The 24,065-nt window shown below is 48.5% G+C and overlaps 1 protein-coding gene across 3 annotated transcripts in view; it reads left to right on the top strand.

Annotated features, from left to right (window-relative positions):
* The first annotated feature begins 12,287 nt into the window (after window positions 1-12,287).
* INSR (insulin receptor) overlaps window positions 12,288-24,065 on the top strand; it is a 103,186-nt gene continuing 91,408 nt past the window's right edge. For 2 of the 3 annotated variants that reach the window (XM_084614295.1, XM_084614294.1), the window contains exon 1: window positions 12,288-12,760. In XM_084614295.1, coding sequence (XP_084470421.1) covers window positions 12,679-12,760 — 82 coding nt within the window. In that variant the 5' untranslated portion in view covers window positions 12,288-12,678. Of the gene's footprint in view, window positions 12,761-23,360; window positions 23,627-24,065 lie in introns of those variants that run through there. The other variant, XM_084614296.1, reaches the window with a different exon arrangement.

Raw genomic sequence — 24,065 nt, 5'->3', positions numbered from 1 at the left:
CTGAGGCTGGTTCTGAGTTCCCCGGCTGGCAGCCCCTAGGGGCCAGCCACAAAGCACCCAGTCACCATGGCAGATGCCTGGCGTGGCACTGAGCCTTGGAGAGAGCCAGCCTCTCTCTGTGCCCCCAGGCTTGTGGGAAGGTCCCCATTGCGCATAGCCTGTCTTCAAAGAGTGCAGGGGAGGGTATGCATGAAAAAGATTGCTTTGCCTCTCCCTTAGAATCCTAGAATCTCAGGGTGGGAAGGGACCTCAGGAGGTCGTCTAGTCCAACCCCTGCTGGAAGCAGGACCAAGCTGGTTTCCCTTTGGCCTGGGGCAAATCAAAGCTGCCAGGGGAGATGAAAGTCACTGGCCTGCTGGGCTGTAGCACCTGCTAGTGGCACTATAGCATCATGCGTCTCGTTGGCCTGGGAGTATGTCTCATTCATTCTTAGCAGTGATTCCAACAGGAATCTGAGCCTCCTCTCTGCTAAGTGCTCTGAGTAAAATTCACCTATTAATACACAAAAAAGCACAGTTTCTTACGCTCCAGTTTTTTCTCTGCTCCTGTGATCAGACAGGAGAGACACCCCTGCCAAACACCCATCCTCACCTTTGGTCTCTGCCACCTTTGGTCACTGTCTCTGGTGCCGTGAGCGAACCATTTGCTGAGGGGATCTTCAGATCCCATCTTCTCCAACAACCTGCATGGGAAGCCTCCTTGCAAGAAGGGCTGAGAGAAGCGAGGCCTCGTATCTCTAGTAGGGTTCCAAGGACTCCTTGCATAAGACTCTGTCGCAACATATTCCCGCACCAGCAGAGCAAGGAGGCCTGTGTCTAGGCTCTTAAATGAAGCAGCATCCAGAAGAGCCAGGACTGTGGGGTCTCTGGACCATGAGCTCTCCAGACCCGTTCTAAACCCCATTAGAAAGAACCACTAACACCTGTCCACACACACATCCCATTGGCGGTACCTGAGGCCTAAGTGCTCCTGAAGGGGTCCGGTGCTGCTGCGTGAGGCGAGGGCAGGGTGGCATTGGGGATGAGGCAGCCGCTGTGTGACCCAGCCTGAGGAAAAGATGAAACGGAGGCCCCTGTATTCAGATTGACCCTGTGACTGCTACCTAGTGTATCAAGCGTTCCTCAGGTACAGAACGAACTGGTGTGCAGTGGGTTTTGACAGCGCGTGAATAGGCTGCAGGGGTACAGGAGATGGTGCCAAGGACCCATGCCGAAGTTGTTCAGGCCCAGATTATTAGCAGTGCTAGTAAAGAGAGGGATTGTTGTCATGTGTTTTTTCTTCTTAAATGTGTCACCAGGGAAACCTGTTTACAGAAGGTGAAATTCAGCCCTGTGCTAGACCCTAGCAACAGGTCTATGCAATAGCTAAGTCCTACTTGAATTTTGTTTTGGCTGGTCCTTTGCACAAGGATGAATTTCACCTCTATCATTTTACAGAGAGGAATTGTTGGAACGGGTCCCCATTGTCAGTGGTTTGCATCACACTGATCATTGTACATACATCATTTAATTTTGATAAAGAGAAGGTCAGCGGTACAGTAGCAAGGAATTGGGAACTGACTCTACAGTAGCTTTACAGTGAACTAGACTGAATCAGCCCTAATGCCAATATAATCATCCAGGACTAGTCCTCAAAATGTTCCAGGGACACTTGTTCACCCTAATTTTGAGGCCCCTATTTTCCCCTCTCAGTAATATTCCTAGAAATATAACTTCCCAAGAATAGTGTTGAGTTGCAGATGGTTCCCCAGATGACTGAGCTGTCTCTGTAGAGATGAGGTAGCCGGTAACTGAACACAGCAGTCACCATTAAAAGCTTTGGTGTTTACCAAAAATTACTAACAAGTTGTATGTGGTTCAGTGCTGTTTTCCCTTACCGGATCTACACGGGGAAATTTTTATCTCAGACTTTAATGATGACTGTTGTACTTGCCTATTTCTAAAGTTCTGGGGTTCAGAAATCCATTTTCTAGGTGATTTTCTTAGTGTGTAGAAATGTCACACAACAAACCTCTGTTCTAGACAATAATTGCCAAGACAATCTATCATATTGTATTAAGTCACAGGCCAGCCACGAGGTCAGGCTGTAAACTTTCTCTCTCTGTTGAGATAGGATTAGCCTTTGCATTGCTGTCATGTTAGCCATGGCTTCTCCGTTGTAATAAACCATCTGAGAAGTAAGGTCACAAAACATTAAAATATATATGAGAAATTGCAATCTACTGAGATCTCCACAGGGGAGAGGATGAAGCATATTAGGACTCAAGACAAGCGAGTGCTGAAAGGTTCCCTGTTCATTTTTAGGGGTTTGGGGGGCTGGTTTATTGGAGCTGTCAGCAAAGATTGACTCTATTGTGTTACATGCCCAAGCTTCTGGCAGTGCCATTGCAAATCTTCCATAACTGCGCGAATCTACGGTTTGTGGAATAACTAGCTATATACTCTATGGCTATAAACTAGGTCCTTAATCCCCCACCATCCCACCCTTTTAGAAAATGATTTCCCATTCTGGATTTCAGGGGTTAATTAATCTCTCTGAATTTCCCATTTGATATGTTATGGGGTGATGTGCTACCTCAAATGTAATGTGGAGCATGAAAGATGCTGCCCAAGAGGAAGTGCTACAGTCAAAAATCTGAAAACACTTTGCTTTCTGAAAAGCAGTTTCATGGAAAGTGTTCAGTGGGCTGCGTCACTTATCTTGCAGTTCTGAGAGAGGTACAGCACCAGTTAATTTGTGTCCCCTTGACTTTCTAAAGAGATAAGGTAAGTGAGGAAACATCTTTTATTGGACCAACTTCTGTTAGTGGAAGGTACAAGCTTTCGAGCAACACAGGGCTCTCCTTTAAGCGTAGGGAAGGAACCAGAGTCTCTGAGGTCTGGTCTATGCTACAGAGTTAGGTTGATGCAGGGCAGCTTCCTTGGCTTGACTATGGAGGTATCTACGCTTACATGATGCTCCCACTGACGTAAATGCCCCACTGTGCCGATTTAGGCCATGTCTGTACATACAGTGCTGCACCATATCTGGTGAAGACGCTCTATGCCAACGGGAGAGAGCTCTCCCACTGGCATAAAAAAACACTCCTGGGAGCAGCATAAGTTATGTCGGCAGGAATAGTGCTATGCACATGAGCACTTACGTAGGTGTAACTTATGTCACTCAGGGAGATGGAATATTCACTCCCCTAAGTGCCATAGTTTTGTCAACATAGACTGTAGTGTAGACATAGCCTTAAAAACACCTTCATGAGCAGCATAGAGTCAAGGTCGATGTAGTTAGGTCAACACAGTGTCAGTGTAGACATGGCGTTACTTATGTTGACTGTTACTGGCTTTCAGGAGCCCTCCCACAATGCCCCACGCTAACAGGACAATCGATACAAGCACTCCTGGTGACGATGTACACTGCTGACGCAAGAAGCAAAGTGTAGGCATGCACAAGTGATGTAACTACTGTGGCGGCTGTATGCCTACACAAATTAGGTTGACTTAATTCTGTAATGTAGACATGGCTTGAACTAAATAGAAGTTGGGAAAGATTGTTAAGCAGACGTGGTGACACATGGTGGAGGTGGTTACTTGGAATGAATTGGGCAATTGCAGGTTAGACTGTTGTGCATAAAGGGTTTGAAGTGGGCAGTTAAGGGTATCAGGCAGCGTGGTATGTTATAAACTGTTGTAATAAGCTATAAAAGCAGAGTCCCTGTTAAGTCCATGGTGTCTAGGTGAGTTATGAATATAAGTGCACAATGTTACCTCACCTATATTCTCGCTCATATCCTGGGACTAACATAGCTACAATAACACTGCAAATAACTTTTCAAAGACGTTATGAATGTAAGCTGTTCATTGTGACTCTTGTGATGATTGAGAAATTCCAATTTTCCAGTGCTTGGACAGTTCTCTTATCAGTGTCTTACAAATGACATGCACATTTATGCATGTCACAGCATTATACTTAGATAACATTATCTTACATCAAGAAGGAAAAATTTTAAATACATGAAAGGAGAATGTGATTATCTCCGAGTTCCCCATTAGAAGTTGTTAGAAGATAAATTAATCATCTAGGGAAGTAAGCAATGAACAAAGAAAAAGCTCATTGTTTTGGGGGTACAGTTGCTGGGTCAGATAAGAATATACCTTGTGTACTCAAGGCTGTCTACATTTACCATCTTTCAGGGAGAAAAGGAGTGTGTGTGTGTGAGAGCCAGGTGGGGGCGGGGGTTGGGCGTGTATGTGGATTCAGTGGGGATATCGCGAAGGCAACAGGATAGTATTTAATGTATCGGCCCAATGATTTTGACAGTGTCTTGAAGTCCATAGAAATTAAAACAGGAAAATATCTACAGATCATCTAGTCCGACTACTAACAGAGCTCTAGGGAAAAAATGCATAAACGGAAAGGTATTGGCTCTGCTCCTCAGAGCCCGCACAGCTGCTAGTTTATCTGATCGTGCAGACAGCAGACTGTAGCATTAACATGTAAAACTGGCTGTGTGGGAGAGATGCTGGGGAGATTGCACCCTGATGTTCTAATCTGAAATTAGAAATTGAAAGTAGTATCTTGGTGAAAGATAAACCTGTAACTTTAATCCTTCTGTGACAAGTTGCAAACCAATATCAGTCACTTGATTTGGGACAGAATGGCAGCTGGAATAGAAGGAAGTAAAGCAAATGGAGCCCTGCTGCTACAGGTTATAAATTCTACATGAGCCAGGGGTTCTAACTGACATTTGGTCTTACATCTTTCTCTAAGCAAATAGTCATCGGCAGACTAATTCACATTCGTAGTCTGAACAGTGCAGAGTTACTGTATGTGCAAATACACTTTAAGATAAAAATTTGGTATTTCAGCTGTTTACAAGACTTCAACAAGTTTGGAGTCTCAGCTGAGAGCTGGTCACTAGTAAGAGTCTTCCCATCCCTGCTTTGCAATGCTCTGATTGTGCATGTGCATTTAGGTTGGATTTAGCCGTTGTTTGCAGTGTAAAGTAATTGAAGGCAGTTTTGGTGATCTCCAATGCTGTGTTTTCATTGTCCCAAGTAGAGGGGATTGCAAAATACAAATAAGTAGCAGAAATGGTGAAGGCTAAGTGAGACCGTAAACATTCTTTCAGTTTTAATCATCTTGGGTATTGGTTTTTAACTCAGACAAAGAAGCTTGTTAAAAAATATGAGCTAAGATTTTCAACAGCAACTTGTGATTTTTTTGGGAGTCCAGCTTGAGACCCCTTACAGGATCTAGATTTTTTTTTTTTCCAGATGGCAGGTGCTCAACACTCTCTAAAAATCAGGACCCTTTAGGGGAGCCTCAAGTGAGGTTCCCAAAAACAGAGAGGCCCCCACAAAATCATTGGTCACTTCTGAAAAATCTCAACTGTGATTTTTAGACCATCCAATGTGCCAAGTATTAGTAACATGGACTTGCTCCCAGTCTTGCGATTTTTCTCCTGTAAATGTCACTATATTTCTATATCCATTAAAGGGTTTGTTAACAAGTAAATAGCACTCAAGTTAGCAGACCCTGGGGTTGTTAACCTAGCACTTGAGCATCTATACTCATTTGTAACCCCAGGTTAGCAATTTCTAAACCCTGGGCCTGAACTTGAAGCTCCAGCATCTACATTGCCCAAGCCCAACTATACATATCCCAGACTTCCTAGCACCATCCCAAAATATGGCTGCCTTAGTCCTATGTTTGTGGTGCAGTGTGGGAAAACTTGACTGTCCACCAAATTTGACTGTCTAGAGGACAAAGTTGGCCTATGGGATATTTTTGGCAGACTCCCAGAGCACAACTTCAGTGGGGATGCATTTACATTGCAAAGCATTAGGGCTTGAACCCTGGGTGGCAGCTTGACATAGGCTTGGACCCTCCACCCCTGTGGGACTCTGGGTCTGAGCCCTGGGTTAGTGCTATTTGCGTGTAGATGGAAGCGGGGTTAGGCTTGAGCCTGAGTTCAAATCGTAGGCTACAATGCAGTGTAGAGGTATGACCTCTAATGGAAACACACAATATGACATTTACAATAGGCACTCTCTCAGGCTTTCACAACTGAGGCCCAATCTGGCAGGGCTCCTGGGACTTTATCCAGAGCAGAGATTACTACTTTCTTCAACTCCAAGGAAAATATATTTATCCTTAATCAACTTCTTCTAGATAAGCCCAAAGCAAGATCAGGTGTGTGGAGGAGAGAACATTCCTACCAGGCCAGTTCTGCCATGTGAGTAGGCTGGAAGAACAGCCCTATATCAGGCAGAAAGACATACATGCTGAAGGATTTGTCACACATGACACCAGAGAAAATGCAGCAGATTGTTGCTGTTTAAACAGCACTTTTTGGCTTTCTAACCATGTTGCAAAGGTGAAGCCTTTTACTCCACTGTAAGTCGGGAGTAATTGAAGAGTGAAATTTGGGCTCAGCATCAGTAGCCCAAACTCCCAGCCTTGTGCTCTAATCTCCAAGCTAGGGAACCTCAAACCTTTTCACAGTGTGGACTACACCTGAATAGCCTCATGGACTAATTCCTCTGATTTGTGAGTGGGTGAGAAAGTGGTCCACGCATTCATGATTGTGTAATATCCCTGTGCCAACTGCAGCAACTGTTTACATAGAAAAGTAATAGTGGGAAACTATTTAATATAATTTTAGCTCTTTTAATACAAATTAGCAGATGGAAAAAAGGAGGAGAGCCAACACTAAGTGACCAGCCAGCTCTCTACAGATCACGGGCAAGTGCTCTTCAGTCCACCAGTGGTCCATGGACCATAGTTCGAGAGCCTCTGCACCAGGTTACCTATCAATAAATATAAAACTGAACTAAACTATCTGGTATATAGTGGGGTACTGGAGAAGGAGAGGCAAAGATTTTGGGAAAGAATAATTGTTTACTTATAAGGCATGTTAGAATTATAAACTACCTGTATTCAAAGAATTTGTGTAACTCACAATCTTGCGGAAATGGGACTGTGCAAATATCAGACAAAATTATTGGAAGTAGTTCTCTTGGTTGCCAGGAAATGTGTTGTGATGCATTAGCTCAAGGGCAAACAACAAATATTTAAATAATGAAGGAAAAGCATCCAAGTCTGTATCCCACTGGAACAAGAAGATGACCCGACCTTTGGAACATAGATCTGGACTGTAATCTTAGGCATTGAAAAGGCCAATGGTTAACATAGCATACCCTCTCCTGCACATCGCATGGCTGACCTCTAGTAGAACTGAGCCCACAATGCATCCGATGAAGTGAGCTGTAGCTCATGAAAGCTTATGCTCAAATAAATTTGTTAGGTTCCACAAGTACTCCTTTTCTTTTTTGCCAGGAGTTCTGTTGGGAGTGAATGAAAGAAGTCAAAGCTAGTCTGAGTGTGAAACTATTTCTTCTTGTTATAACTTTTAAAAGTGACATATCAGCTTGAATATCATCCAAAATGTAAACGTCGTCAAAACAATAAAATAAATCAACACTACTGTGTATGAAAGCGAAACAATACAGTACAAAGGCCCTGAACTTGCAAAGACTATGCACTCAGTAGAACTATAGACTGTGCACAAAGTTAACCATGTACTAGAATTGGGCCCTAGACATTAAATCTAACTGCAGATGAATGTGAACTGACTTCTGATTTTTTCATTGTAAACAAGAATGTAAACATTGACCAATACACTGGATTTTAAAATATACATTTTTAAAAATATTGTTATAGCATCTTGGGTAAAGATATTTGTATACAACATTTTTTACTAAGGCCTTGAAATTAAGTGATTGATTGAGATATGTAGTAAAAATTCTGAGATTCAAATATTGTCACAGCTTAGCCATTATATGAAAAACATTTTCTTTTAAATCTGTAAAGGTTATAAAAACAAACTTGCAATTTCACCTTAACTAAATTAATTTCCACAGACTTACAGCAATGGCATGGCATACCTCTATTCAAAGGAAAATAAGTGTAGCTTTCCAAACTGCATGATTTTGCAAAGGTCCCAAATTCTGGCTCTCCAACAGACTTAGCCTATTCCTCAAAAAGGTCAGCCTGTTGCAGAAGCCCTTCATCCTACAAAAACAAGCACCTTCACAACTGCAACCTAATGAGGAAGTGGGGGACTCATAGCAAAAACTGCATGCCCTCCCAGGCCAGATTCTGGTCCTAGGTAGGGCTAACCACGGCTAGCTGACACCACGGTCCTTGTCTACATTGACTACAAAGTTGGGGTCAGCATTGTCTCAGATAACTAGATCCTTAACAAAAAGAAAAGGAGGACCTGTGGCACCTTAGAGACTAACTAATTTATTTGAGCATAAGCTTTCGTGAGCTACAGCTCACTTCATCGGATCCACTGAATGCATCGGATGCAGTGAGCTGTAGCTCACAAAAGCTTATGCTCAAATAAATTGGTTAGTCTCTAAGGTGCCACAAGTCCTCCTTTTCTTTTTGCGAATACAGACTAACATGGCTGCTACTCTGAAACCTGTCTAGATCCTTAACATTTGTGTTTCTATACAAGAATGTTTCCCAATGTAGAGAAGGCCTGTGTGTGCAATAGGGACAGTATTGCTGACTGGGGTGGCGCTGGGTGAGGAATTTGGGCTGCTCTACACATGGTTTTTGGACTGCTGTCAACTATATTGGTTTAGAAACCAACAATTAAACTGGTGCAACTTTGCAGGGCAGTAACATGAGTATAAAGGTGCTTATCCCAGTACTCAAGGCCCTGTACATCTCCAGCGCTCCAAAGTGTTACACAAATGTGATCTTAGTTATTTAATAATCTGCCATCCTTCAAATTCCCTTTTATTCTCCTATCTGCTGCTTCTGCTCAGCGTCTGCCTGCGTGTGACGTTGGTCTGGGCCTGGGATGGATCTGTGCATTTGCAGGGCTGGGTACTCTGCATGTGGGTAGAGAGGGAAGGGGAATCTTGTGCACGAAGAGTGGGGGCCAGGGGGAAGGACTGGCTAGTGGAGGGAAGGGGTGGTGCAGCGGTACTGGTCCTGGGTTATAGGGGCTAGGTGCAGGGCACGCTAGTAACCAGGGGTGTGGGCAGAGGCACTAGTACTGGGTGATAGGGGCTGGCCACTGGGTGCAGGGCGCTGGGTGAGGGGGGCTGGTCGCTGGGGGTAGGGCGTTGGGGGTTGGGTGAGGGGGTCTGGTCGCTGGGTGCAGGGCGCTGGGTGAGGGGGGGTCTGGTCGCTGGGGGTAGGGCGTTGGGGGTTGGGTGAGGGGGTCTGGTCGCTGGGTGCAGGGCGCTGGGTGAGGGGGGGTCTGGTCGCTGGGGGTAGGGCGTTGGGGGTTGGGTGAGGGGGTCTGGTCGCTGGGTGCAGGGCGCTAGTCAAGGAGGGCAGGGCGGTGGGGGCTGGTCGAGGGGGGCGGGGGGCTGGTCGAGGGGGGCTGGGTGAGGGGGGCTGGTCGGTGGGTGCGGGGCGCTAGTCAAGGAGGGTGGGGTGCTGGGGGAGGGTGGCTGGTCGAGGGGCGCTGGGGGCAGTGGTGGCCGGGGCCACGTGGGGAGGGACCCGGAGGGCTGGGTGAGGGGGCCTGGTCGCGGGGGCGGGGCGCTGAGTGAGGGGGGCGGGGGGTGTGGCCTGGGGGAGGGGGGCTGGGCGCTGGGTGCGGGGGGCTGGTCGCGGGGGGGGTGGGGCCCGGGGGCAGGGGGGCTGGTTGCTGGGGGCACTGGGTGAGGGGGACTGGTCGCGGGGGGTGGGGCCCGGAGGGAGGGGGCGCTGGGTGAGGGGGGCTGGTCGCTGGGGGTGCGGGGCGCTGGGGGCGACGTCCGGGGCTGTGTGGGGAGGGGTCCGGGGGGAAGGGGGCTGGTCGCTGGTTGTGGGGGGCTGGGTGAGGGGGTCTGGTCACTGGGGGCGCTGGGTGAGGGGGGCTGGTCGCGGGGGGCAGGGCCCGGAGGGAGGGGGGCTGGTCGCTGGGGGTGCGGCGGCTGGGGCCGTGTGGGGAGGGGCCGGGGGGGAAGGGGGCTGGTCGCGGGGGGCGGGGCCCGGGGGCAGGGGGGCTGGTCGCTGGGGGGCGGGGGGCGGCGGAGGGGGGCTGGTCGCTGGTTGCGGGGGGCTGGTCGCAGGGGGCGGGGCCCGGGGGGCTGGTCGCTGGCCGAGGGGGTCGGGGGGCTGGTCGCTGGGGGGCGGGGGGCGGCGGAGGGGGGCTGGTCGCTGGTTGCGGGGGGCGGGGCCCGGGGGCAGGGGGGCTGGTCGCTGGCCGAGGGGCTGGTCGCTGGGGGTGTGGGGGGCGGCGGCCGGGGCCGTGTGGGGAGGGGAAGGGGGCTGGTCGCTGGTTGCGGGGGGCTGGTCGCGGGGGGCGGGGCCCGGGGGCAGGGGGGCTGGTCGCTGGGGGTGCGGGGGGCGGCGGAGGGGGGCTGGGCGCTGGTTGCGGGGGGCTGGTCGCGGGGGGCGGGGCCCGGGGGCAGGTCGCTGGGGGGGCGGGGGGCGGCGGAGGGGGGCTGGTCGCTGGGGGCTGGTCGCGGGGCAGGGGGGCTGGTCGCTGGCCGAGGGGGTCGGGGGGCTGGTCGCGGGGGGTGCGGGGGGCGGTGGCCGGGGCCGTGTGGGGAGGGGCCGGGGGGGAAGGGGGGCTGGTCGCTGGCCGAGGGGGTCGGGGGGCTGGTCGCGGGGGGGGCGGGGGGCGGCGGCCGGGGCCGTGTGGGGAGGGGCCGGGGGGGAAGGGGGGCTGGTCGCTGGCCGAGGGGGTCGGGGGGCTGGTCGCGGGGGGTGCGGGGGGCGGCGGCCGGGGCCGTGTGGGGAGGGGCCGGGGGGGAAGGGGGGCTGGTCGCTTGCCGAGGGGGTCGGGGGGCTGGTCGCGGGGGGGGCGGGGGGCGGCGGCCGGGGCCGGGGCGGAGGGGGGCTGGTCGCTGGTTGCGGGGGGCTGGTCGCTGGCCGAGGGGGTCGGGGGGCTGGTCGCTGGGGGGGCGGGGGGCGGCGGCCGGGGCCGTGTGGGGAGGGGAAGGGGGCTGGTCGCTGGTTGCGGGGGGCTGGTCGTGGGGGGCGGGGCCCGGGGGGCTGGTCGCTGGCCGAGGGGGTCGGGGGGCTGGTCGCTGGGGGGGCGGGGGGCGGCGGAGGGGGGCTGGTCGCTGGGGGCTGGTCGCGGGGGGCGGGGCCCGGGGGCAGGTCGCTGGCCGAGGGGGTCGGGGGGCTGGTCGCGGGGGGCGGCGGCCGGGGCCGGGGGGGAAGGGGGGCTGGTCGCTGGGGGGGCGGGGGGCGGCGGCCGGGGCCGTGTGAGGAGGGGCCGGGGGGGAAGGGGGGCTGGTCGCGGGGGGCGGGGGGCGGCGGAGGGGGGCTGGTCGCTGGTTGCGGGGGGCTGGTCGCGGGGGGCGGGGCAGGGGGGCTGGTCGCTGGCCGAGGGGGTTGGGGGGCTGGTCGCTGGGGGGGCGGGGGGCGGCGGCCGGGGCCGTGTGGGGAGGGGCCGGGGGGGAAGGGGGCTGGTCGCGGGGGGCGGGGCAGGGGGGCTGGTCGCTGGCCGAGGGGGTTGGGGGGCTGGTCGCTGGGGGGGCGGGGGGCGGCGGCCGGGGCCGTGTGGGGAGGGGCCGGGGGGGAAGGGGGCTGGTCGCGGGGGGCGGGGCAGGGGGGCTGGTCGCTGGCCGAGGCGGTCGGGGGGCTGGTCGCTGGGGGTGCGGGGGGCGGCGGCCGGGGCCGGGGCGGAGGGGGGCTGGTCGCTGGTTGCGGGGGGCTGGTCGCGGGGGGCGGGGCCCGGGGGCAGGTCGCTGGGGGGGCGGGGGGCGGCGGAGGGGGGCTGGTCGCTGGTTGCGGGGGGCTGGTCGCGGGGGGCGGGGCAGGGGGGCTGGTCGCTGGCCGAGGCGGTCGGGGGGCTGGTCGCTGGGGGTGCGGGGGGCTGGTCGCTGGGGGTGCGGGGGGCGGCGGCCGGGGCCGGGGGGGAAGGGGGGCTGGTCGCTGGTTGCGGGGGGCTGGTCGCTGGGGGGGCGGGGGGCGGCGGCCGGGGCCGGGGCGGAGGGGGGCTGGTCGCTGGTTGCGGGGGGCTGGTCGCGGGGGGCGGGGCCCGGGGGCAGGTCGCTGGGGGGGCGGGGGGCGGCGGAGGGGGGCTGGTCGCTGGTTGCGGGGGGCTGGTCGCGGGGGGCGGGGCAGGGGGGCTGGTCGCTGGCCGAGGCGGTCGGGGGGCTGGTCGCTGGGGGTGCGGGGGGCTGGTCGCTGGGGGTGCGGGGGGCGGCGGCCGGGGCCGGGGGGGAAGGGGGGCTGGTCGCTGGTTGCGGGGGGCTGGTCGCTGGGGGGGCGGGGGGCGGCGGCCGGGGCCGTGTGAGGAGGGGCTCGGGCAGCTCGGGGCCCGGCAGGTGGATGTCGCCTCCCCGGTCCCCTCCCCCGGCCGCGTCCCGTCCCCAGCCAGACTCCGCGCCGCCTCTTGCCGCCGCCCGCCGCTGACGGGGGCAGCCCCTTGTTTACCGGCCAGGCAGGCAGCGGCGAGCCCGGCCTGACGCAGCGGAGCGAGCCCGGCCGGGAGCCGCGGGCTGCGAGCGGCCGCCGAGAGGGCCGGGACCGCGCCGGAGCCGGGGCCGGAGCCGGCGGGAAGGGGCCGGGCTCCCGCTTCCTGGGCCGGCGGCCGGGCGCGACCAGCGGGCGGCGGCGGCGCCGGGCTCTCGGCGAAGATGCGGATCCGGGCTCGGCCCCGGCGCCAGCCCCGCGCTCTCTGAGCCCGCGGCCGGGAGGGGGCGGCGGCTCCGGGCCATGGCGCCGAGGGCGGCGGCGGCGGCGGCGCTGGCGCTGGCGGCGCTGCTGGGGGCCTGCTGCGGCCCGAGCCGGGGGGAGAGTAAGTGCGGCGGGCGGGGGGTGGCGGCGGCGGCGGCCGGCGGGCGGGCGGGGCGGCCTAGTCGGCGCGCGGGGCCGCGCGGCTCCGTCCCGCTCCGCGCCCCTCGGGGGGAGCGGCGGGCCCGGGGCCGGGCCGGGCCGGGCCGTGCGCGGCGGGGGGCTCGGGGGGCTCCCGCTCCGCTGCCCGGCGCTGGGGGAGCAGCAGCGGGGCCGAGCTCCGCTCTCGCCCGGCCGCCGCCCCCGGAGCGCCCCGTGTCAGGGCGGGGGGGCAGCGGCCGTGGCCTGCCCCGGTGTCACGGCGACTTCGCTCTGCCGAGCTGCGCTTCAGCGTGCGGCCTGCGGGGGGGGGTCGACAAATACCCCCCCCGCCCCCGGGAAACGGACACCTTGAGACCTGCCCCCGAGGACCGCAGGATGAAACTAAAACCGCAATAAACTGCGGCAAAAGCCACATCACTCGAATGCAAAACCCCCGTGCCCCGGAGCACGCCTGCGTGTTCCGCGGAAACAGGGAACTGGGAGCCAGGGGCGCCCCCCACACCCTGAGCTTGGTACCCTGCTTCACAGCCGGGCTGCCAGCTTGCCTCCCAGCTCCCTTTGTACCCCAGCCGGGTGCCTCGGCAGTGGAGCGAAGGCTCCGGGACCCTTCACCCTTAGCTGTGGACTTCCTGGCTTTTAACCTTTTCTGTCACAACCAGTGTCTCTCTTAAATGTAGGTTTTGGGGTATGAAGTGTAATTATGTGTAGGAGTGGTCTTAAATGAACAGAAAATAGCCCTAGGGCATGTCTGAATTTTAAAAGGGAAGTGTTCTTTGAAAGCTCCCAGAAATTCAACTCCTGTGAGGAGCACCTGTGTATAGCTGAGAGAGCCTCTTAAAAAGATACTGTGGGTGTTTATTTTGAACAAAAAAAATTCCTTTAAATAGACTGGGTCATGAGTAAAATACCTTGTTCCTACTTTGCTTGGCCTGCTCTGGTTCAGGGGTCCGCAAACGCGTGCCAAAGGCAGCATGCAAGCTGATGGTCAGTGGCACTCACACTGCCCGGGTCCTGGCCACCGGTTTGGGGGCTCTTCATTTTAATTTAATTTTAAATGAAGCTTCTTAAACATTTTAAAAACCTTATTTACTTTACATACAGCAATAGTTTACAGAGGAGCAGCCGTGTTCGTCTGTATCTGCAAAAAGAACAGGAGGACGTGTGGCACCTTAGAGACTAACACATTTATTAGAGCATGAGCATCCGTGAGCTACAGCTCACTGCATCGGATGCAAGTGTTGCTCACGAAACCTCATGCTCAAATAGATTTGTTAGTCTCTAAGGTGCCACAAGTCCGCCTTTTCTTTTAGCAATAGTTTAGTTATAGACTTAGACTTATAGAAAGAGACCTTCTAAAAACGTTAAAATGCATGACTGGCACGCGAAACCTTAAATTAAGAGTGAATAAATGAAGACTCGGCACCCGCTTCTGAAAGGTTGCCGACCCCTGCTCTAGTTGGAGTTATTTGTTTTTTAATTTTTGTTTTATTTTGATTTGGGGATAAATGAAAAATCTTCAGTTTTCTGAGTTGCTGGTAACTTTACCTTAGTGGCCATTAATATTTACTTCTCAAAAATATTTTGAAATGGGACCTCTAAGTTGACTTCTGAATCAGGTTCTAAAACGGTTTCTCTTAAATGTGGCATTTGGCATGTGAAGGGGGTATAATTGTATCATCTGTCTATGTATAAAATAGGGAGCTGAGAGACTTAGCCCATGCTTTTCTGTTGGAATTTACCCTACAAGTAACAGAGGGGCAGCCGTGTTAGTCTGTGTCCACAAAAACAACGAGGAGTCCAGTGGCACCTTAAAGACTAACAGATTTATTTGGGTATAAGCTTTTATGGGTAAAAGTATAACTACAAGTAATGCCTTTGTGGGTCTAATTTGTTTTAAATATGAACATGCATACCCCTCTAGCCTTTTCCATGCTACGTTAGAGGATTCTAACTGTAGTTCCCCCTCACTTCTCTCTCTTTTTTTTCTTTTTTGGTTAATTTCAACACAGAATATTGTTTCAGAAGGCTCTTAGCTCAGTGTTGGCTTAGAGTTGCAAAGGTTTGAAATTAACCAGAAAAATATTCTTAAGCAGGGCTTGCAGTCTACAGGTATTAAAAGCAAGGGTGTGGGGAGAAATTAAATTAAAACAATAATAGAATCTGCAGTGGAGGGATTGGGGAGACTAATAAATGAAGCTCACAGCTATCTTAGTTAGCTAGTGTCAGACCATTGTGTTTTATGGCTGATTTTGTTGGATAAGCTTGCTTAAAGACGTTATTTTAGCTAGAGTTTTCTGTTTTAAGGTAAAATGTTTGTTTGTTTTTTATAGAAAATGAAAGGACCTGCTAGTTAATGTTTGCATAAAGAGAATTAAGTTCTGAAATTGTTCATTTAATAACTTTCATTGTACTTGGAACATTTCCTACAAAAGGAAGTAATATCAGTCGGTTGGTTCAGAGTCCAGATCCTGCAACGATGGACTTGTCACATACGTACAGTGGTAGAGGGTGGTTCCTGCTTTGTACCCTTTGACTGCTGGAAAATCAGGCTTTTGGCTGGTCATGTAGTCAAAAATACCTCCCCCTCTTCAGTCACAGGCTTTTAAAAAAAATAAAAAATGATTAAATATAAATCTTGAAAAGGAGTACGACTGTATTTTTCATCTAGAAGTTGAGATATAGTCAGCAAGCAGCCCAAACTGTGGCCTGTGGATATATGTGAAGATTTCTCTTTCCAGTGCAAAACACTCATATTAACACTGACACAACTTTAGTCCAGTGACCTCCAAGTTCTTTACAAATTGTTACTGTTACAAACAAGTGGCTGCTACTGTGGCTTTCTGTAGCACCTTTTGTTCTTGGATGGCACCTGAGTTTATGAACATAATGAATTAATCCTCACAGCCTTGTGAAATAGGGACGTATTATTTCTGTTTTACAGGTAGAGAAATGGGGGCAATGCCCCTGGGGTCAGATTATAGCAGAGCCCAGAATGGAACTTAAGGATATTTCTACTTAATTTTATTATTTATATAGTGCCAATAGCGTCCTACGCAGTTACAGATGAGGTAGGAACATGAGGTCCCTAGTCCAAAGAATTTTCAATTTAGTCTTGACTCCCATTTGTCTGCTGTAACCACTAGACCACATGTAAAACTCTGTGTTTGTAAAGTGCCTTAAAAGATGCCCCTCCTTCCTGCAGTTCTTTTAGTTCTGTCATATGCTGAGCATCACCCTAGAAGTCAATTTTGGTCCTGTGAGTTTATAATATGAAAAAGTCATTTGTCACCATAGTTATACAGGCCTTCTCTCTTGCAGTTGTAGAGTTCCATGAAATATTGTTTTATAAAGGGAAACTGTCCTCCGTGTGCTCTGCAGCCTGGAGAGGTCCTAAAATGAAAAGCACTTATCACCAAAAATAACCTGGTGAACCTTTCAGAGGGCAGTCCTGGGGTGGCCAACTTGCTGAAAAAAGTTATAGAGACAAGGTGGATGAGGAAATATCTTTTATGGGACTAACTTCTGTTGGTGAGAGAGAGAAGTTTTTGAACAACTCAGAGCTCTTCTTCAGGTCTGGAAAAGGTACGGAGGGTGTCACAGCTAAATACAAGATTGAACAGATAGTTTATCATAAGTAGCAAATATTCTAGGGCAGGGGTTCTCAAGCTTCATTGCTCCGTGGCCCCCTTCTGACAACAAAAATTACTACGTGACTCGAGGAAGGGGAACTGAAGCCAGAGCTCACCCAAGCCCTGCCAAAGCCCAAGTCCCACTGCTTCGGATTGGCAGACAAAGCCAATGCCCAAGAGCTTTGAGGGGGGAGCCTGTAACTTGAGCCCCATCACCTAGGGCTGAAGCACTTGGGCTTCAGCTTTGGCCCTGGGCGGTGGGGCTCAGGCTTCAGCTTCTTCCCCAGCAAGTCTAATGCCACCCCTGGCGACTCCATTTAAAATGAGGTGGTGACCCACAGTTTGAGAACCGCTGTTTTAGGGGATCATTCCAGACGAAGTGGCCTGTTAACAGCCCTGTGATCATAGGGCAAAAAGGGGGGTTAGTGGGTTACTAAGTGTTGTAATGAGCCATAAATCTACTGTCTTTATTAAGACCATGATTTTTAGCATCTAGCAAAGTTATGAATTTAAGCTGCCAGGCTTATTGTTTGAAAGTGTTGTAGAAGTAAAAAAAAACAACTTGTCATTTGTGAGACTGGCAGCATATCTGCACCATGGCAGAGACTTGAGGCCTTACTGCTTCCTCTGAAGTCAATGAGAGCTTTCTACCTGAACTCAAACTCCTCTAATATCTACGTTTTCACCCTTTGGTTGACTAGTTCTGAACACCTTGGCCCAGTGGATTCATCATTGGTTGCTCCAGTCTGTCCTTTGCCTTTGTAGAGGACAGGCCCAGCAGTAAAGAAATAGGCTCCTGTGATAACTTTAATGTATAGAACATAAAAATGGTATCGAATCCCAGGTTTGGGGCAGAATGCAGAGTGCAGCAGGCCAAGCTATGGCATTTGTGTGCGATTGGCACAGGAGAAGCTGTCTCCAGGACACAGGGGGATTGCCCTTGCTTTAGCAGAGGTCTTCTTTCTTGCCTACAAGAATGAATGCAGCAGCTGCCTCACAAGGTCATCTGAGGGAACTTAAGGGTAAATGAACAGACTCTCACCTTCATCACAGCCTCCTCTGAACCTGCTTCACCTCACAGACCTCACTATCAGGGGTGGCAAACTGAAGATTAAAATTAAACAGTTTAACCATTAGATCTTTTTCTGTTTGTTAAGCCATTATTAAAGTAGATTGGAAACTGGCTTTTGCAGTCCCTTGCATTGAGGTCTCACCTGGTTGGTAGTACTCATGACCTCTCATCTCAGCAAGGTGGACACCCCAGTCACTAGATTCAGAATTTGTCATACAAGTAAGAAAAAGAAATACTCAGAAGCCCTCTTTCCTCTTCCCATATCTTATTCCTCAAAACAAGAGTTTATGATGTGTGAAGTGTCATGCTTTTAGTTTGAGCAAAGTGAATGTTGTTTTCTTTTAATGATGCAGTTACTGAGGCAGGCTGTATACATTTTAAAAACTGTAGCGTTAATAAAATATGTTAAATGGTCTTTGATCTTATTTTCATGAACAGTACTATGTTATCTCAGTCTTAATGGATAAAGAAACAAAGCTCTGGAGTAGCGAGTCATTGAGGTTTATTAGCCACACTGTTTATGATAAATAAGGATTAGGTTCCAGAATTTTTCCCAGTCACTGTATTTTGAAAACCAAAGCTGACATCAGACGTGGTTTCTCCATTCAGTACCTTGGTGTTGCTGCCAAACTAGTTTGTACAAGAGGCTCTGCCTGTCTTTATGGCATGTATTTTAGAAAAATGGTTGTACCTTGCCATTTGATTCTTTCTTGGTGGCTTGATTAGAAATGGTTTGTTGTTTTTTTAAAATAAAGTTACTCTGAATAGCTTGATAACTGAGGATGCAGGATGTTTTTTTACTTGTCCCATGTGGCTGCTGTCCTATTTGGCTGCCCCTTCCCTTTTTCTTGTATGGTGGAGAGATAGAGCACGCAGCCTCGGCTTTGTGCCTGTTCCCATTGAGATCAGTGGTCCAAATTCATTATGTGATGTCATAGGTAGAATTTGGCTCACTGGGAATTTTGTCAGCAACTTTGGTGGGAGCTATGGTGGACCCTAGTATATACAGTATGGTGGAGCAAATATTTGAGGCTTGATCCCTTTTCTTAAAGTTTCCAACATCAGAGAAAAGGAGTACTTGTGGCACCTTAGAGCCACAAGTACTACTGTTCTTTTTGCGAATACAGACTAACACGGCTGTTACTCTGAAACCAACATCAGAGAAGAACTCAGCTTATTTGTCTTTAAGAAAAACTCACTAATAACTGGCTTCTGAACTTTTGTCTTTCTTCTGGGAGCTAATTTGACCAGTTTTCATATTAATTTGTTGCTGAATTTTTCCCCAAGAAGAAATTGCTGAGAGAAGCTGGGGACAAAAAACCACTTCTTCCTTTGATAATATGAAGTGATAGGGCTGACATGAGAGTGGTTGTAGCACAAATAGAAGGCTCAAATGGCTGGGTAGAATTCAACAAATATATTCAGAAAAAGCTTTTTTTTTTTTCTATTCTACAGTTCTGAAGATTTATAAAATATTCTTCACTGTATAACTTTATGATGTACCATGAAATGGTATTCACTTAGCATGGTGATGGCTATAGAATGAGAACCTGAATAGAATACGAAGTCATGATAAAAATCCCTTGTAAGTCAATAGATAAATTCTTTTAAAAAATATAATTTCCACAGAAATGTGAAATTCTACAAAAGTTTCAATAGAATTTCATTTAAAATTGCTATAACCTTAGCTAGGTTGTGCCTTTAAAGAAGTTGTTGGTTATTTTAGAAAAGAAGCTCTTGAACTGTGATTGTTTTTTCTAGGGATTCACCTAATGCTAACTCTTAAGCGATAAAAGACTTGGATAGTTAACTTACCATTGCATCCATGTTCTAAATAATTTGCAGTCTGTTACATCTGTGTCTAGTGGCCTTGAACTCTGAGCTTTTATTCTTGATAGTAATTTCTTTCCTATGGAAAAGACTTGAGTAATATTTATTGTCTTTTCCATTTCTTAGAAGTTAACTGTATATATTTAAATTATATCAGAGAGAGCTTTATACACGTCAAAGTAGCTGCTCCTGGGTAACAACTCTGTCTGCTGCAACTTGTTACCTGTGCGTTTGGTAAGCAGAAACCAAGGATTAAGCTGATTGTGTTACCAATCCTATCTTAGTTGCGCTTGTGGTTTATGCATTGAACAACAACCTATTGTAGTGGTTTTTCTTTCTGTTGTTTCTCCTTTTGCTAGAGGAACCCTATGTTTTAAGTGTCAGATTATCGTAAGTTTTATTGGGTAGTCGATTAATGTTCTTCATGAAGAATAGCTTGACTTTTACCTTTAATAATACTCCTGAACCCTTTCTAAAATTAAATTTTAATAGAAAATATTCTATTTTCTGGCAAGACATTTTGAATCTACCAGTGGGAAAATAATGAAAGAAGAACATGCCTCCCTAGCCATCAGTTTTGCCGTTTCTGTGTGGCTGCCGAGAAGTGCATGTTCCTTGCTTCAAAGTATCCTTAGAAGAGTTTGTTGAAGCTTTGATGCTTGGCACCGATTGACTAATAATCATGTTACTTCTCTTGTCGATTCCTCTTCATTGCTCCAAATAGCATGCTGTCCTGGCACTTAATTAAAAGTAGCAACAAGACCTCCAGCAAAGTTGTTGGCCTCTTGGGATAGCCAAAAATTTAAAAGTGTATTTGTTATTTTGAGATGTCTAGATTTTTAAATGGAAAAATGATGCTGAAAACATTTTCTTTGTTAGAATGAACTTTCCCCTAGTTCCCTCCAAGATTATTTCATATCTTGTTAGCTATTATCTAATTTAATATGAGGCTAGTTACTAGGTTGGCAGAAATAGTGGCTATAGATGAGACTGCTGAGCTAAATGTAATAGTTTGTATGAAATTTTAAGGCTTCGGAGGAAAGCCCCCCTTTGTGGGTGTCACCCCCAACGTGCATTTGCTGTCCTGAAAGCGTTCTTCCCCTTCTAACTTGTTCTGAAGAAATACTAAAACCATCCGTGTAAGATGTGTTTAATTTTCTCCCAATATTTCTCATGGTTGGGGTGCCCAGTGAGAGAGTTTTTTGATTCCCTCCTACCTTACCCAGAAGCATCGGTGAGGTAAAAGGGGTTCTTGTTAGCTGCTCACAAGATTCCCTGTTCTGCTTTTAAAGGCACACATTTTGATGTGCTGTGCACGTTGTAAAATTCTTCTGCTAATGATTTTTGAAGCAACTTGGATATAATGCCAAAAAAATCCCATTGAGCAATATTATTGCTCAGTCCAAATATTGCCAGGTTTAATTTTTATTTGCAGTTAATCAGATTTATGAACAATTGCTATGAGGTTTTCCTAGAAACTAAGTACAATTGTTTTTAAAAGAACATGTTAGGGATCTGTGGAAAACTAAGATCAGAATATTCATTGCCATTAAACTGCTAGGTGTGGTAGTTTTGCAAGAAACTCACACAAGTGAGTAACTTCTTAAAATGGCAACACGTGAGTGGGGCTTATGTATATTGTGGCATGTGGCCGAAGGCCTTGTGCTTCCAGCACCCAAGAAGTGTGTTGTGGGAAACAAGCCTTCCCTGTAGTGTGTTCCTTCATGCCCTTGCAAAGAGCTTTGCTTCTCTTATGCTTTCAAATGAATCAAACAAAATAGAACTAAGTGTTTTTAAAGTTGAATCTAATGCACCATGATCCCCTTTAATATGTAACTTTGAGCATGTTTTACTGCAAGATCCCAAACTCTAGTGTCTTTGAATGCATTGGACTCAGTAAGCCATTAAAGTTGGGCCATTTCCAGCACAAATCCAGATTTTCTCCACCCCCCTCCCCCACACATGCAAACCCACTCTCCGGGGGAGGGGGGGGGGGGAGGAAGGCCCAACTTGATTATCATACACATTGTAAGGAGAGTGATCACTTTAGAAAAGCTATTACCAGCAGGAGAGTGGGGTGGGGGGAGGTATTTTTTCATGCTTTGTGTGTATAAAAAGATCTTCTACACTTTCCACAGTATGCATCCGATGAAGTGAGCTGTAGCTCACGAAAGCTTATGCTCAAATAAATTGGTTAGTCTCTAAGGTGCCACAAGTACTCCTTTTCTTTTTTTAAACTAGACTGCCTTTGCATTCAGTGTAGTGTCCTTTGGTCTCAAACATTGAAAAGTACTCTTAGATTGGTGGCTAACTTGATGTTTTTGGGTTTATGAAAGAGGTAAAATCTGAATTCAGTTGCATAATGTTACTCCTATTGGCTTTATTAAAGTAAATGTAATAAAACCAAGTTAAGACAATCTGTTGGCCAGCTCGTGAAGTACTGTGCTTTTAGGCTGAAAGCAAATCTTAGTAGTATGTGTGCTAGGTACTTCCATGGCAGTGAATGCAGGAATAATGCAGTACTGTTTTAAGATTTATTCTATACTTACTTGCAAGCCACGTTTTGCAATTAATGTGCTAGAAAAATGGCTAAATTATTACAATTATAATTAAAAGTCACTCGCTGCCTCTTGTTTTGATAAGAAGCTTGGAATGTGGATTCTAAAGCTTTCAGTCACCCAGTCTTCATGTAGATTCTGATTCAGGAACGGATTTCTGCATGTGCAGAGATAAGTGTTTACTGAGATATCAAAGCAACTAGACAAGGAGAATTCTCACAAGTATGAAAGTTATAAATGTATCCTGTTTATGAGCTAATAAAACAATTTTCCATAGAAATTTAATTGAAACACCTCAGCAGAAAGCAGGGATGACATCCATGGTAGAAATCACAGGTAAGTGCATCACACGCCTTACAGCAGGTAAAATGAAGAGGCACAAAATGATCTGTCTAGACTGAATGTGCCTCGGTTGTTGGTGTTTTGAAAAGCAGCCGACTTTCAGTCTTGAATTTCCATATAAAGAAAGGGAGTACTTGTGGCACCTTAGAGACTAACCAATTTATTTGAGCATGAGCTGTCGTGAGCTACAGCTCACTTCATCAGATGCATACCGTGGATCCGATGAAGTGAGCTGTAGCTCACGAAAGCTCATGCTCAAATAAATTGGTTATCTCTAAGGTGCCACAAGTTCTCCTTTTCTTTTTGCGAATACAGACTAACCCGGCTGTTACTCTAATTTCCATATAGTAACACTCAGCTGCACCACTAATAGTCAATACACCAATTTGTGCAGTGCCAGCAGTGTGCTAAGTGTTTTACAGATAAGTATGGAAACTATACGCTTGCCACAAACAGTTCTGTGAGCATGAACAGGGTCTGGAGTTTAGAAACACCTCTCTTCTAAAGCTGTTTTTATTATGTGGTGCCATAAATGTGCATGTTTATAATACAGCTGCATAAGTCTACTCCAGCTAAAAGCTTTGTGTATAAAATCATCTAAAGCTTTTGGTTTTTAAAAAAAAAAATCTGACTTCAATTCAGATTAATCGGAACAGATTTAAAGAATTCCATTTTGGAAGATTTGATCCTGATCTGTGATACTTATCTAAAGATCACAGGTAGAAGGAGTGACCATGAAAGATGGTTACTGACAGTGAGGTATTTGAGTAGTGGCTAAAGAGTTTTAAGAACAGAATTGGATGTAAAGAATTTTTGGAGGTTTATTCTCCTGTAACTGTGGCCTTTTAGAGGGGACTCAGTCAAGGGTGACAGTCTGCAAATTGTACTTAAAACTTTCATCTCACAGCAACAAAACAGTGCATACATGCAGTGCTCCGGTGGCATCTGTTGCAATCAGAGCAGCAGAGATGTTTGTATGGATGTTAATTGAATTAGGTTACTGGCTCTGGACGGTATAATCAAGATAGAAGTTCATGATTTGCAATAGAATTAAAAAATAGAGGTGAAAAGTCTATATGATCTTACACTGTTTTGTTTTAAAAGGCATTTACTGGTAGTTGCACAGAAAGATTGCTCATTAAGTATACCAGTAGATCTACTGGTATACTTCAGGTATGGAGTTAGACATACAGGTAAATGTTATTAATGATAACTGTTTTAGTTTAGCATTGTTATTTACACACAGTTTGATAGGTAGGTGATTGGTCTGACATTTTAATGTCCAAATAGAAAATCCTGGATCTTCAAATGCAAGTTTTGAGAGGGGAGCTGTAGACTCTGAATCAGAATAGCTGTCACCAGGGATCATTTTGAAGAGTGCTTCCAAAGGAATTTTGGTAGGTTAAGGAGACTGCAGTGTCCAGTGCTGTTAGAGACACACACGTTTAAATACCTCAATACAAACTCCAAATACTAAGATTAGAACCAGTTACTAAAGGAGTTATAAGTTTAACTAACACTGGGATAGGCTTAGTATGTCTCATGTTACTCACATTTTGGTTAGTAGCTCCTGCTCTGCAGATTGCCTCTTGCAAATAAAAGGTAGGATTGATGTATAAAAGCAAACAAACCAAGAAAAAAAACCCACCCAGATTTAATACTGGTTTTCTGTTCTAGTAAGTTTTTAGCTCACTTTCCACTTGACTTTTATTTTGTGGTGGCAGAATGTTTACAAGCATCCAAGAATACACATATCTTTCTCCTATGACAGGAAAAGAAGGATGTATGCTAAGGGGATCTTAGTATCCTCAAAGTGATGTCAAGAACAGGTTAGAT

Source organism: Lepidochelys olivacea (assembly GCF_965140295.1).
Source record: "Lepidochelys olivacea isolate rLepOli2 genome assembly, chromosome: 25".
NCBI lineage: Eukaryota > Metazoa > Chordata > Testudines > Cheloniidae > Lepidochelys > Lepidochelys olivacea.
This window is presented reverse-complemented; position numbering and strand designations above follow the sequence as displayed.